Raw genomic sequence first — 16,005 nt, forward strand, 5'->3', positions numbered from 1 at the left:
TCTGGCAAAACCGCAAATCTTCTTGACATGTGTGACACTTGAGCTGTCAAATTTTTGATTATGTTGAGTAAAGGAGGCTAGCCATTTCTTGATTCGACAAATTCAAATCGTCATTTGTTCATGTTGGCGGGGTTAAACCAAAGTTATAAAATTCCGACTATAATTTCGCCAATTTTAGTCGTACTCAATGAAGTTTGGAGACAATACTCCTTTTGACACTTTTATTATTTGCGCCAAATTTCAAAATTTTCGAACAAAAGATTGGATTTTTAGAAATTTTTGTTTTCAGAACGAACTAAAAATTTATAATATTCTAAATTAAAATACGTAATTTCCTTAATTTTAGTACTAAATGAATGAAACTTGGAGACATTACTCTTTTTAACACGTTTATTAATTATGCCAAATTTCAAAAGTTTCGAACAAGAGACTGGATTTTTAGAAATTTTTATTTTTAGAACGAGCTAAAAATTTATAATATTCTAAATTAAAATTCGTAATTTCGCTAATTTTAAAAGTATTTGAATGAAATTTCGAGACATTACTCCCTTTGACACGTTTATTAACTGTGCCAAATTACAAAATTTTAGAACGTGAAACTGATTTTTTAGAAATTTTTGTTTTCAGGGCGAACTAAAAATTTGTAATATTCTAAATTAAATACGTAATTTTGTTAATCTTGGTAGTACTTAAATTTCATTGTAGAGACATTACTCCTTTTGTCACGTTTATTAATTATAGTATTAATTATTATTAATATTAATGGAATTGCTGATTTTAAATAAAATTCAAAAACCATCCGGTAAGTTCCAGACGTTTAAAGAAACAAATTTTCTCCATCCCTTGATGATAAATTAAGACACCACTCCACTATTGATCGAGCCCTCTTAGCTGCCGACATGTTATACCTAAAGAAAGATAAGTTTCACGTCAATTTCGTCTGTTTCCTTATCATGCCAACTCCCTTATTTATTGCCCTCACTGTAGCACAAATTTGCATTAGTAAATTTATACTGTGACCACACTGATTGTATCCGAAATCAATCGAGCAGAATCCAATGGAAACAAACGCACTGTAATAAGATAAATGTGAACGGGGCTGTACTGTCGTAGAGGTTTTTACAAGTCGTGTAACCGACACCACATACAATCTAAATCACTTTAACAACCTCCTGCGTCTTACGATATTGTTGCCAGGAATCGAAGAAAGACCTGATCGAGTCGATAGCCGCGCCGACCCGAAGAACGAAATGGAAAACACACCATGGGGAAAATGACCAAGGTGCGATAAATCGGAATGGCTGGGAGTTTTATTCTTTAGATGATTTGCCCTCTTTACTAATGAACGCGATTAAAATAATCCTCTGCTTCCCAGTAAGATTCTATTCGTGTGAAGCCATCAAACAAACGAAATTTCTAAGATCGAGATCTCGCTTTGATGTTCTAATTCAAAAATAACTATTAGCGTAACCATATTTCACAAGGATTGTGATTAATGGCTGTGCATTTAGGGCGAAAATACAGTGAGTTCGAACTTCCGTCTAGTCCACCAAACTCGAGGCATTAATTTCATCATTTTAATCATCACAAAACGTTCACCCAGTGAACTCGCTGCTGGCGCCGACATTCTTCCCTTTTTCCCTGCTGGCTTGTTTTTTTACGACGACAGATAACAATGGGAAAACTACTTTGACGAAAACACGCTCCAAAATCAACAAACAAAATTTGTTTAAAAACTCACCCTCGCTAACTGCTTCTGTAATTTGGCGATGGTTTGTTTGTCGCGTTGTTCGTTCTTTCGCACGGTTTCGAGAGCGACTTCCAGTTCTTGGATTCGGTCTTCGAGAGGTTTCTGAAACAAAACAACGGTACTAAAACGCCGCCTAAAAGGTTTTAAGATTGATCGATCAATACTCATAATTAAAGTTTTGTTTTTATTCAAGCGCTGGTCAATGGAAAGGATTTCATTGCGAATGAAACGGGGCGTTTTTTTCTTTTAAGCTTGAGGTTGAGTAGATGCGCGGATGCGGGATCACGTTCAAGTTTATAAACGTTTCAGATGATTTTTTTGCACAGGTGAATGCCGGAGCAAAAGTTGAATTTACGTCCTTCAAAAACGGACTCTAAACTTTAAATATTCATGTTTCATAAATCGGTTATTTGTTGACGTACGTGAAAATATTGCCTAGTTTTGGACTAAAATAAAATTCTGCGTAAAATGAGCCCAAATAACGCAAGTCCCAAAAATAAGCGAGACATCGACCTCAGAACCTTGACGCCTTTAGTCGTAATTTTTTTTCAAAAAAAATCAAATTTTCGACATTAAAAAAATCTAAGCTCAGATTCTTAGCTAAAAAATCGTGAGAAAAGCGATGGCAAAAACCGTATCTTTCTATCTGTTGCACTTTTAGATTTTAGAACAACAGACTGTTTGTTAGAAATTTTTATTTTCAGGAAGAACTATAATTTGTAAAATTTTCCATACAAAATTTCGTACTTTTGCTAACTTTGCGAGTATTTGAATGAAATTTGAAGACATTACTCCTTTTCAAAATTTCAAAATTTTAGAACAAGAGACTGTATTTTTAGAAATTTTTGTTTTCAAGACAAGCTAAAAATTTGTAATATTCTAAATTTAAATACGTAATTTCGCTAATTTTAGTAGTATTTGAATCAAATTTAGAGAGATTATTCCTTCTGACGTGTTTACTAATTCTGGCAAGTTAAAAAAATTTAGAAAAAGAGGCTAAATTTTTAGAAATTTTTGTTTTCAGGACTAGCTAAAAATTTGTAATATTCTAAGTTAAAATACGTAATTTCGCTAATTTTTTGTAGTATTTGAATAAAACTTGGAGGCATTACTCCTTTTGACACGTTTATTAACTCTGCCAAATTTCAAAATTTTAGAACAAGGGACTGTTTTTTTAGAAATTTTTGTTTTCAGGACGAGCTACAAATTGTAATATTCTAAATTAAAATACGTAATCTTGCTAATTTTGGTAGTACTTGAATAAAATTTGGACACATTACAACTTTTGAAACGTTTATTAACTATGTCAAATTTAAAAATTTTAGAACAAGGGACTGATTTTTTAGAAATTTTTGTTTTCAGGACGAGCTAAAAATTTGTAATATTCTAAATTAAAATACGTAATTTCGCTAATTTTAGTAATAATTGAATGAAATTTGGAGACAGTACTCCTTTTGACACGTTTATTAACTCTGCCAAATTTCAATAATTTAGAACAAGAGACTGAATTTTTAGAAATTTTTGTTTTCAGGACGAGCTAAAAATTTGTAATATTCTAAGTTAAAATACGTAATTTCGCTAATTTTAGTAATAATTGAATGAAATTTGGAGACAGTACTCCTTTTGACACGTTTATTAACTCTGCCAAATTTCAAAATTTTAGGACAAGGGACTGATTTTTTAGAAATTTTTGTTTTCAGGACGAGCTACAAATTGTAATATTCTAAATTAAAATACGTAATCTTGCTAATTTTGGTAGTACTTGAATAAAATTTGGACACATTACAACTTTTGAAACGTTTATTAACTATGCCAAATTTAAAAATTTTAGAACAAGGGACTGATTTTTTAGAAATTTTTGTTTCCAGGACGAGCTAAAAATTTGTAATATTCTAAATTAAAATACGTAATTTCGCTAATTTTAGTAATAATTGAATGAAATTTGGAGACAGTACTCCTTTTGACACGTTTATTAACTCTGCCAAATTTCAATAATTTAGAACAAGAGACTGAATTTTTAGAAATTTTTGTTTTCAGGACTAGCTAAAAATTTATAATATTCTAAGTTAAAATATGTAATTTCGCTAATTTTTTGTAGTATTTGAATGAAACTTGGAGGCATTACTTCTTTTGACACGTTTATTAACTCTGCCAAATTTCAAAATTTTAGGACAAGGGACTGATTTTTTAGAAATTTATGTTTTCAGGACGAGCTAAAAATTTGTAATATTCTAAATTAAAATACGTAATTTCGCTAATTTTAGTAATAATTGAATGAAATTAATTTGGAGACAGTACTCCTTTTGACACGTTTATTAACTCTGCCAAATTTCAATAATTTAGAACAAGAGACTGAATTTTTAGAAATTTTTGTTTTCAGGACTAGCTAAAAATTTGTAATATTCTAAGTTAAAATACGTAATTTCGCTAATTTTTTGTAGTATTTGAATGAAACTTGGAGGCATTACTCCTTTTGACACGTTTATTAACTCTGCCAAATTTCAAAATTTTAGGACAAGGGACTGATTTTTTAGAAATTTTTGTTTTCAGGACGAGCTACAAATTGTAATATTCTAAATTAAAATACGTAATCTTGCTAATTTTGGTAGTACTTGAATAAAATTTGGACACATTACACCTTTTGAAACGTTTATTAACTATGCCAAATTTAAAAATTTTAGAACAAGGGACTGATTTTTTAGAAATTTTTGTTTTCAGGACGAGCTAAAAATTTGTAATATTCTAAATTAAAATACGTAATTTCGCTAATTTTAGTAATAATTGAATGAAATTTGGAGACAGTACTCCTTTTGACACGTTTATTAACTCTGCCAAATTTCAATAATTTAGAACAAGAGACTGAATTTTTAGAAATTTTTGTTTTCAGGACGAGCTAAAAATTTGTAATATTCTAAGTTAAAATACGTAATTTCGCTAATTTTAGTAATAATTGAATGAAATTTGGAGACAGTACTCCTTTTGACACGTTTATTAACTCTGCCAAATTTCAAAATTTTAGGACAAGGGACTGATTTTTTAGAAATTTTTGTTTTCAGGACGAGCTACAAATTGTAATATTCTAAATTAAAATACGTAATCTTGCTAATTTTGGTAGTACTTGAATAAAATTTGGACACATTACAACTTTTGAAACGTTTATTAACTATGCCAAATTTAAAAATTTTAGAACAAGGGACTGATTTTTTAGAAATTTTTGTTTTCAGGACGAGCTAAAAATTTGTAATATTCTAAATTAAAATACGTAATTTCGCTAATTTTAGTAATAATTGAATGAAATTTGGAGACAGTACTCCTTTTGACACGTTTATTAACTCTGCCAAATTTCAATAATTTAGAACAAGAGACTGAATTTTTAGAAATTTTTGTTTTCAGGACTAGCTAAAAATTTATAATATTCTAAGTTAAAATATGTAATTTCGCTAATTTTTTGTAGTATTTGAATGAAACTTGGAGGCATTACTTCTTTTGACACGTTTATTAACTCTGCCAAATTTCAAAATTTTAGGACAAGGGACTGATTTTTTAGAAATTTATGTTTTCAGGACGAGCTAAAAATTTGTAATATTCTAAATTAAAATACGTAATTTCGCTAATTTTAGTAATAATTGAATGAAATTAATTTGGAGACAGTACTCCTTTTGACACGTTTATTAACTCTGCCAAATTTCAATAATTTAGAACAAGAGACTGAATTTTTAGAAATTTTTGTTTTCAGGACTAGCTAAAAATTTGTAATATTCTAAGTTAAAATACGTAATTTCGCTAATTTTTTGTAGTATTTGAATGAAACTTGGAGGCATTACTCCTTTTGACACGTTTATTAACTCTGCCAAATTTCAAAATTTTAGGACAAGGGACTGATTTTTTAGAAATTTTTGTTTTCAGGACGAGCTACAAATTGTAATATTCTAAATTAAAATACGTAATCTTGCTAATTTTGGTAGTACTTGAATAAAATTTGGACACATTACACCTTTTGAAACGTTTATTAACTATGCCAAATTTAAAAATTTTAGAACAAGGGACTGATTTTTTAGAAATTTTTGTTTTCAGGACGAGCTAAAAATTTGTAATATTCTAAATTAAAATACGTAATTTCGCTAATTTTAGTAATAATTGAATGAAATTTGGAGACAGTACTCCTTTTGACACGTTTATTAACTCTGCCAAATTTCAATAATTTAGAACAAGAGACTGAATTTTTAGAAATTTTTGTTTTCAGGACTAGCTAAAAATTTGTAATATTCTAAGTTAAAATACGAAATTTCGCTAATTTTTTGTAGTATTTGAATGAAACTTGGAGGCATTACTCCTTTTGACACGTTTATTAACTCTGCCAAATTTCAAAATTTTAAAAACAGAGACTGATTTTTTAGAAATTTTTGTTTTCAGAACTAGCTAAAAATTTGTGATGTTCTAAATTAAATTCTAGAATTTTGCTAATTTAGGTAGTACTGAAATAAAATTTAGAGACAGTACTCCTTTTGACACGTTTATTAACTATGCCAAATTTCAAAATTTGAGAGCAAAAAACTGATTTTTTAGAAATTTTTGGTTTCAAAACGAGCTAAAAATTTGTAATATTGTAAATTAAAATACGTAATGTTGCTAATTTTGGTAGTACCTGAATAAAATTTGGAGACATTACACCTTTTGAAACGTTTATTAACTATGCCAACTTTCAAAATTTGAGAACAAAAGACAAATTTTTTAGAAATTTTTGTTTTCAGGACAAGCTAAAAATTTGTAGTATTCTAAATTAAAAAACGTAATTTTGCTAATTTTGGTAGTATTGGAATGAAATTTAGAGACAGTACTCCTTTAGACACGTCTATTAACTCTACCAAATTTCAAAATTTTTGAACAAGAGACTGATTTTTTAGAAATTTTTGTTTTCAGGACGAGCTAAAAATTTGTGATATTCAAAATTAAATTCTGGAATTTCGCTAATTTTGGAAGTACTGGAATGAAATTTAGAAACAGTACCCCTTTTCACACGTTTATTAACTCTGTTAAATCTCAAAATTTTAGAACAAAAAACTGAATTTTTAGAAATTTTTATTTTCAGAACGAGATAAAAATTTGTAAAATTCTAAATTAAAATAGGTAATGTAAAGACATGACTCTTTTTGAAACGTTTGTTAACTCTGCCAAATTCCAAAAGAAGAAAAGAAAAAAAAGCGCGAGAAAAACGGTGGCCCAAACCGTTTCTTTTTATCTGTTGTAGTTTTGAAGATATCGAGCCTTAAAAAATAAAAAAAATAAAAAACATCCGAAACTTTGATCGGCCATAATTTGGTTATTTATTGACGTACCTAAAATTATCGCCCAGTTTTGGAGTCTGCAGGAAATTCTGCGTAGAATGAACACCAAAAATTTAAAACTGCTACGTAAATAATGGAGATATCGACCGAATTAAATTTAGAAACTTAATTTTTTCGGCCACTTTCAAATTTCAAATTCGGCACAATTTAATTTCTGTAAGTACATAATAGAAAATTACTCACTTAAAACACCTCGTCGATGTTTCTTTTCATTTTTAAAAGCCACGGCTTTGAAATGTAATAACATGTAATTGTAACAAGCCGAATCGCTTGGAAACTACGCTCAGCGTTCAGTTCCAAATTCTTAAATTAGTTTTCCGTAAATAATAGCAGTAAAATGAGTAATCAAGACTCTGAAATCATCCACGTTTCTGTCTGCCGGTCGCTGTATGTATACAAATACACCTGTCTGCCAAAAATTTCATTAAAAACTAAATTGTTTTGTGACTGGAGCAGATGTTGGAAGTGTCATGTGGTAATTTTTAGGATGATTTTCACGTTTTGTTGACACAATTTATCTATTCTTCTGTGTTGACTATCAGATGACCACCAGAATTATTAGTATTTGAATGGCAAACAAAAAAATCAATACCCAATCGCAATATGCGGTTTTAATCAGCGTTTGAAAAAGCAACAATGATAAATTAAACTTCATGACACTCGTTACATAATTAACTTGGGGTAAAACCGACATCCGTTATTTCTTTCTGAGCAGTTTCATATATCACTGTAATTTATGACATATCTTGACTTTTATCCCCTTATGAATCAATGTTTCTATAATTTTTGCAAAACCATAATTACTCGTTTCCGCCACAGACCAAGAAAACTTTCTTTCATTTTGTAATAATTAGTTCTGTAACAGAATCGACATTTAACTCCATTCACTCCTCATGAGTTTATAAATAATTCAATGAAGCAATTTTGCGAATGCAATTAGTTTTCCAATTCGATTATAGACCCAATTTTCCGCTCTTGTGTCCCACTTGAATTATTAAGAATGCCATTTACGGCCACTTTTCCACGTGTCCCCTTTCAACGAAAAGATGATGGAGGTAGCAGCTCGTTAAGAAAATTTAGAATCCGACAAAAGCGTCGCCAAAAATGTGATTTATACGTCTGGCGTTTTATAGATTTGCATTGTTAAGTCCTTGTAAGTGAATATCATCCGCGAAGAGCGAGATTTATAACGAATACGTCATCAATGGAACTTACAGTGTCGCCCCTTTTATAAAACGTATCCAAGTGGAAAAAGTGATAACGTCGAAGCGTAGAGCAAGTTATTAGAATTCTCTTTTGATTGATTTTCCCAGTAAATCCTTTCTGTTCGTACTAGAGATACTCGAGCAATCCATTTGATTTCATAAAATCCACCAACATAATAAATTCATTTGCCCTTTGGCGCCGCCAAATATATTAGTCTCGTTAAGGGGACGCATCGCCCCCGTGTTTCGGAATAAACAACCGAAAGCGTTATTTAAAATGTAAATGCATACAGAACTGGGGCTTCCAAACAACCAATATGCTGGAAAATGGATGTTTTTACACTAGATTTAATTCGGTTTGAGCAGTGAAATATTGAAAGGTTTAGCCTCCAACGCCACTGAAAATATTAGAATTAGTGGAAAACAAACCGAATTTCTGGAATTTAATACATTGGTTCCCGTAATTGAGATGATATTTCTTTCGGGAGCGAATCATAAATCACTGTTTTCAATCGGGAACGTCGCGAAAACACAAAAGAAAATGAATTTTCTTTGTCTCCCCACTAATATTTGCCAGAAACAATCTCATTCTTTCATCTGGACGCAAGTTTGCCGCACTAAATTATTTTGGCATTCCAAAACAGTGACGGTAATCATGCGGCAATATTTATTTATGACGCGAGATAAAAGTGATACGTCGGAGTTTCCTAAAAAAATGGAAATTAAGCTTCTTCCGTTTAGTCCGAAAATTTAAACGTATAATTTTCCACGTCCTGTTTCGATTTACTTATCATGTTTACATATCAATAATATTACATATTTAACTTTATCAATTTTTTATCCAAGAATGAGACCATCAATAGCACACACTTCCTTTAAAACGCTGCAAAAATTCAAAGCATTGAGCTAGCAAATCCCATTTTTTGAGCACGTCTAGATTTCAATTTCCTGTGATAACCGTTCGTTCTGCTCGAATAACTTTCATTACCCGAACCTTCAATTTCAATGTTTATTCAGAAAAACTTTTACAAAAAAGTGCCTCAATTCCTGGCAGTGTGTCAGTCCTAGCCCAGGCAAAATACGCACGAACCTCGAAATAATTCGCATTTCGAAGAGTCAATAGACTATTCAAAAAGAGTAATTTCCCCAAATTTCGTAGTTTTAGCAGTGAAATTGGCAAAGAGACAAATTTTATCAAAAGGTGTTGGGAGTTTTCGCTTGTACTTAAAAATAAAAATTTCTAAAATTTGAGCCTTTTGCTCTAGAATCGTCCAATTTGGTAGATCCATTAAACTGTTCAAAAAGAGCAATTTTCCCAAATTTCGTAATTGTAGCACTAAAATTGCCAAAGTTACGAATTTTATCAAAATATGTTGAGAGTTTTCGCTTGGACTTAAAAATAAAAATTTCTAAAATTTGAGCCTTTTGCTCTAGAATCTTCCAATTTGGTAGAGTCATAAGACTGTTCAAAGTGAGCAACTTCCCCAAATTTCGTAATTATAGCACTAAAATTGCCAAAGTTACGAATTTTACCAAAATATGTTGGCAATTTTGGTTTGGACTTAAAAATAAAAATTTCTAAAATTTGAGCGTTTTGCTCTAGAATATTCCAATTTGGTAGAGTCATTAGACTGTTCAAAATGAGCAATTTCCCCAAATTTTATAATTGTAACACTAAAATTGACAAAGTTAGGAATTTTATCAAAAGGTGTACACAGTTTTCGCTTAGACTTAAAAATAAAAATTTCTAAAATTTGAGCCTTTTGCTTTAGAATCTTCCAATTTGGTAGAATCATTAAACTGTTCAAAAAGAGCAATTTCTTCAAATATCGTAATTGTAGCACTAAAATTGTCAAAGTTACGAATTTTACCAAAATATGTTGGCAATTTTCGCTTGAACGTAAAAATTAAAATTTCTAAAATTTGAGCCTTTTTGCTCTAGAATCTTCCAATTTGGTAGAGTCATTAGACTGTTCAAAATAAGAAATTTCCCCAAATTTTGTAATTGTAACACTAAAATTGACAAAGTTAGGAATTTTATCAAAAGGTGTAGACAATTTTAGCTTAGACTTAAAAATAAAAATTTCTAAAATTTGAGCCTTTTGCTTTAAATTCTTCCAATTTGGTAGAATCATTAAACTGTTCAAAAAGAGCAATTTCTCCAAATTTCGTAGTTGTAGCACTAAAATTGCCAAAGTTACGAATTTTACCAAAAGGTGTTGGCAATTTTCGCTTGAACGTAAAAATAAAAATTTCTAAAAGTTGAGCCTTTTGCTCTAGAATCTTGTAATTTGGTAAACTCAATTGACTATTCAAAAAGAGTAATTTCCCCAAATTTCGTAATTATAGCACTAAAATTGCCAAAGTTACGAATTTTACCAAAATATGTTGGAAGTTTTCGCTTGGACTTAAAAATAAAAATTTCTAAAATTTGAGCCTTTTGCTTTAGAATCTTCCAATTTGGTAGAATCATTAAACTGTTCAGAAAGAGCAATTTCTCCAAATTTCGTAATTGTAGCACTAATTTTGCCAAAGTTACGAATTTTACCAAAATATGTTGGCAATTTTCGCTTGAACGTAAAAATAAAAATTTCAAAAATTTGAGCCTTTTGCTCTAGAATCTTGTAATTTGGTAAACTCAATTGATTATTCAAAAAGAGTAATTTTCCCAAATTTTCGTAGTTGGAGCACTAAAATTGCCAAAGTTACAAATTTTGACAAAAGATGTTGGCAATTTTCACTTGGACTTAAAAATAAAAATTTCTAAAATCTGAACCTTTTGCTCCAGATTTTTACAACTTGCTGGAGTCAATTAAGTATTCAAAAATAGTTATTTTCTTAAATTTCGTAGTTGTAGCATTAAAATTGGCAAAGTTACGAATTTTACCAAAATGAGGGCAATTTTCACTTGTACGTGAAAATAAAAAATTCTAAAATTTGAGCTTTTTGCTCTAGAATTTTGCAAGTTGGTAGCGTCAACAAACTATTCAAAAAAAAGTAACTTCCTCAAATTTCATAACCGTAGCACTAAAATTACCAAAGTTACGAATTTTATCAAAAGATGTTGGCAGTTTTCGATTGCACTTCTTCTTCTTTCGCTTTAAAATTTTGCAATTTGCTGGAGTCAATAAACTATTCAAAACGAGTAACTTTAAAAAATTTCATAGTTGTAGCACAAAAACTGCCAAAGTTAAGAATTTTACCAAAAGCTGTTGGCAATTTTCGCTTGGATTTCAAAATTAAAATTTCTAAAACTTGAGCCTTTTTGGTAGAAAACTTTTTTGTCGCAAATTTGATAAGATACAATTTTCATAATAAGTATTTTTGCCATTAGAATCACCAGTAACAAGATATTTGCAAAGATTTGTTTTCTTCAGCGTAACTTTTTTAGCAGAACACCTATCGAAGGAAACTTTTGACATTTTTTTGGAACAATAAAATGCACGTCCACACAAAAAATCAGCCTTATGCGAATTATTTCCAGCATTCGAAATTTTAGCGTCGATTTTGCCTGGACTACCCGCCGTAATCCGGAATTCCATAACACTCAGGGAAACTTCCCGGTCAGCTTAAGGACGAGGGTTCCTTATGCTCCTCCGGATTACGACTCCGCCTCTTGCGTAAAAGCGACGAGGTGTTTACGGATGCCGGAAAAAGCCCCATTTGGAATCTTCCCGATATGACGATAAATTTCGACGAGGATATCGGCGAAACTTTTAAATTGAGTTGAGGCCATTCAGCCTCTTTAACTCTTAATGAGCTTGAATCCCTTTTTCTATCCAAATCGCACAAAACTAGCTGCTAGCACCCCCTACCTTCACTTCGTCGAACGCCTCCTCCTCAAACTCCGTCTGCAACCCCCTCGTTACAGTCACCCTCCCCCCAACTCGCGGAGTTGCCGGTGGGGTAGGTAAACTCTCCAGGTTCTGGACGCCCTCTGTTTCTTGTCGGATAAACTGAATCCTCCCTGCTTCGACGCAGATATTCGGCGCTAGGGGGTAGCACTGTGTAGGGCTTGGATTAGAATCGAGACTAGCACGCTTTGGATATGGTGGAGGACTCCCGTTCGCCAATTCGTTGGGCGATAATTCCGGCATGACCATGTGCTTTTCGTAGCCGATGAAATGAGCCTTGTCTTCGCAGACGGGGTGCACTTGGTGGACCGACGGACGGCAGGGCTTGTCTTTGTCGGTTTCCAGCGAGTTCGTGTCGGGGATGCGGGAGACGTTGGCTGACCTGGAAGAGATGCCAACAATAAAAAAATGGTTTCTACCCTTTGTAAACATTAAAATTCTTCGCCACCGTGGGTGTACAGGCTACACGGGCTTGGCGGCTTGTGATGCAGTATTCGCCGCAAACACGCAAACGATTTATTACCTGGGGTCTATCTTTAGGAGCTCCTACATGCTTCGCAGAACGTGACATGCCCTAATACACTAATAGTTGCATAACACATGCAGATTGCGCCGCTCCGACCTCCAGAAAAGAGTTAAAATTTATCGGTCAAACCACTCTAAATGACTGCATGCTTAATTCAGGATATGAAATGTGTTTCTTGCAGCCATTTCAAGACTGCAACTCCACAAGCATTACATTGTCATTAACTGAAGTGAACACCTGCTCGTAACCGTTTCGTCTCGCACATTTATACCTATTTAGCGGACATTTAATTGGAAAATTACGCAATTCTGCTGTTTCTACTTGATATATGTGACAGAAAAAGAGGGCGGTGCGTATCTACTCTTGGTCTGTCTTCCAGTTTGACTGGATTGTTGTCGTTGCATCAATAATCGATTTGGTGTTTAATCATTTATACAATTTCAGAGGAAGTTTAATTAAAATCGTCCGAAACAAGACGTGAACGAAAATTCTCAGCTTTCACTGGAGAGAAAAGTTCGACAATATCAAAAATTCGCATTTCCGCCAAATCTGTAATTTTTTAAAACCTTCTGGTTCGTTCGTTTTCTACATTTATAAGCTATTAGAAAACTAACGTGTGATCCACAAAATTTTTATTTAACAAAATTTACGTAAGTCGAGAAAAATTTTGACAGTAGTTTGACATTTGTCATTTGATTTAATTTCAATTAGTTTTCAATACAATATTGATTCTGGAAAGACACACGATACATTTTCCCTTATTTGCACCTCGTAATGTCATGCATCTCGTCATATTTTCATAAAAAAATTGAAGTTATATCAAAAACAAAATTTCACTCCGACACGACTTCTATGTTTGTCTCTCTCTTTCATGGCCTACCCTAAACAAAAATTTTGTGGCTCACATGATCATCACATCACTAAAACTATTACGACTTTTAGTTGGTGGCAATTTTTTCTTCGACTTGAAAATAAAAATTTCGTAGAGTCAATAAACTATTCAAAAAGAGTAATTTCCCTAAATTTCGTAGTTGTAGCTCCAAAATTGCCAAAGTTACAAATTTTTTCAAAAGATGTTGGCAATTTTCGCTTAGATTTTAAATAAAAATTTCAAAAATTTGAGCCTTTTGCTCTAGAATTTTGGAATTTGGTAGAGTCAATAGACTATTAAAAAAGAGTAATTTCCCCAAATTTCGTATTTGTAGCATTAAAATTGAAAAAGTTACGAATTTTACCACAAGGTTTTGGCAATTTTCGCTTGAACCTAAAAGAAAAATTTCTAGAAGTTGAGCCTTTTGCTCTAAAATTTTGCAATTTGGTAGAGTCAATAAACTATTAAAAAAGAGTAATTTCCCTAAGTTTCGTAGTTGTAGCACTAAAATTGCCGAAGTTACAAATTTTACGAAAAGGTGTTGGCAATTTTCGCTTAGAATCAAAAATAAACATTGCTAAAATTTGAGCCTTTTGCTCTAGAATTTTGCAATTTGGAAGTGTCAATAGACTATTCAAAAAAAGAAATTTCCCCTAATTTCGTAGTTGTAGCACTAAAATTGCCAAAGTTACAAATTTTACCAAAAAGTGTTGGCAATTTTTGCTTAGAATTAAAAATAAAAAGTGCTAAAATTGGAGCCTTTTGCTCTAGAATTTTGCAATTTGTTAAAGTCAATAGACTATTCAAAGAGAGTAACTTCCTTAAATTTCGTAGTTGTAGCACTAAAAATGCCAAAGTTACAAATTTTATTGAATAGAGTTGGGGCAATTTTCGCTTAGAATTAAAAATAAAAATTGCTAAAATATGAACTTTTGGCTCTAGAATTTTGCAATTTGGTAGAGTCAATAAACTATTACAAAAGAGTAATTTCCCTACATTTCGTAGTTGTAGCACTAAAATTGCCGAAGTTACAAATTTTACGAAAAGGTGTTGGCAATTTTCGCTTAGAATCAAAAATAAACATTGCTAAAATTTGAGCCTTTTGCTCTAGAATTTTGCAATTTGGAAGTGTCAATAGACTATTCAAAAAAAAGAAATTTCCCCAATTTTCGTAGTTGTAGCACTAAAATTGAAAAAGTTACGAATTTTACCAAAAGGTTTTGGCAATTTTCGCTTGAACCTAAAAATAAAAATTTCTAGAAGTTGAGCCTTTTGCTCTAGAATTTTGGAATTTGGTAAAGTCAATAGACTATTAAAAAAGAGTAATTTCTCCAAATTTCGTAGTTGTAGCACTAAAATTGCCGAAGTTACAAATTTTACCAAAAAGTGATGGCAATTTTTGCTTAGAATTAAAAATAAAAATTGTTAAAATTTGAGCCTTTTGCTCTAGAATTTTGCAATTTGTTAAAGTCAATAGACTATTCAAATAGAGTAACTTCCTTAAATTTCGTAATTGTAGCACTAAAAATGCCAAAGTTACAAATTTTATTGAATGGAGTTGGCAATTTTCGCTTAGAATTAAAAATAAAAATTGCTAAAATATGAACTTTTTGCTCTAGAATTTTGCAATTTGGTAGAGTCAATAGACTATTCAAAAAAAGAAATTTCCCCAAATTTCGTAGTTGTAGCACTAAAATAGGAAAAGTTACGAATTTTACCAAAAGGTTTTGGCAATTTTCGCTTGAACCTAAAAATAAAAATTTCTAGAAGTTGAGCCTTTTGCTCTAGAATTTTGCAATTTGGTAGAGTCAATAAACTATTAAAAAAGAGTAAGTTCCCTAAATTTCGTAGTTGTAGCACTAAAATTGCCGAAGTTACAAATTTTACCAAAAAGTTGGCAATTTTTGCTTAGAATTAAAAATTAAAAATTGTTAAAATTTGAGCCTTTTGCTCTAGAATTTTGCAATTTGTTAAAGTCAATAGACTATTCAAAGAGAGTAACTTCCTTAAATTTCGTAGTTGTAGCACTAAAAATGCCAAAGTTACAAATTTTATTGAATGGAGTTGGCAATTTTCGCTTAGAATCAAAAATAAACATTGCTAAAATTTGAGCCTTTTGCTCTAGAATTTTGCAATTTGGTAGAGACAACAGACTATTCAAAAAAAAGAATTTCCCTAAATTTCGTATTGTAGCACTAAAATTGAAAAAGTTGGACTTAAAAATAAAAATTTTGTAGAAATTTGTAATTTTTGAAAACCTTCTGGTTCGTTCGTTTTGGACATTTATAAGCTAAAAGAAAACTATTACAATTTAAAAGTTAGTGGCTCTCAGTCGAATTTGGAAATATTTAAAATCCCGAAATCTGACGCCCGCCTAAATTTCCTCTGAGTGTAAAGATAAGAACTTTCTGCTTTCTTCACATTTCCCACGAAACGCGCTCTAATTTTCCCAGT

General features: G+C 31.4%; 1 protein-coding gene across 5 annotated transcripts in view; it reads right to left on the bottom strand.

Annotated features, from left to right (window-relative positions):
• Window positions 1-16,005, bottom strand: part of LOC148169094 (uncharacterized) — an 83,431-nt gene that overhangs the window by 46,242 nt on the left and 21,184 nt on the right. For all 5 annotated transcript variants that reach the window (XM_088044659.1, XM_088044660.1, XM_088044662.1 and 2 more), the window contains exons 2-3: window positions 12,116-12,536; window positions 1,742-1,852 (exon numbers count right to left, since the gene is read on the bottom strand). In XM_088044659.1, coding sequence (XP_087900785.1) covers window positions 1,742-1,852; window positions 12,116-12,536 — 532 coding nt within the window. The remainder of the gene's footprint in view (window positions 1-1,741; window positions 1,853-12,115; window positions 12,537-16,005) is intronic.

Source organism: Gnatocerus cornutus, chromosome 9, assembly GCF_029298725.1.
Source record: "Gnatocerus cornutus isolate USDA-ARS CGAHR chromosome 9, icGnaCorn1.1, whole genome shotgun sequence".
NCBI classification, from domain to species: domain Eukaryota; kingdom Metazoa; phylum Arthropoda; class Insecta; order Coleoptera; family Tenebrionidae; genus Gnatocerus; species Gnatocerus cornutus.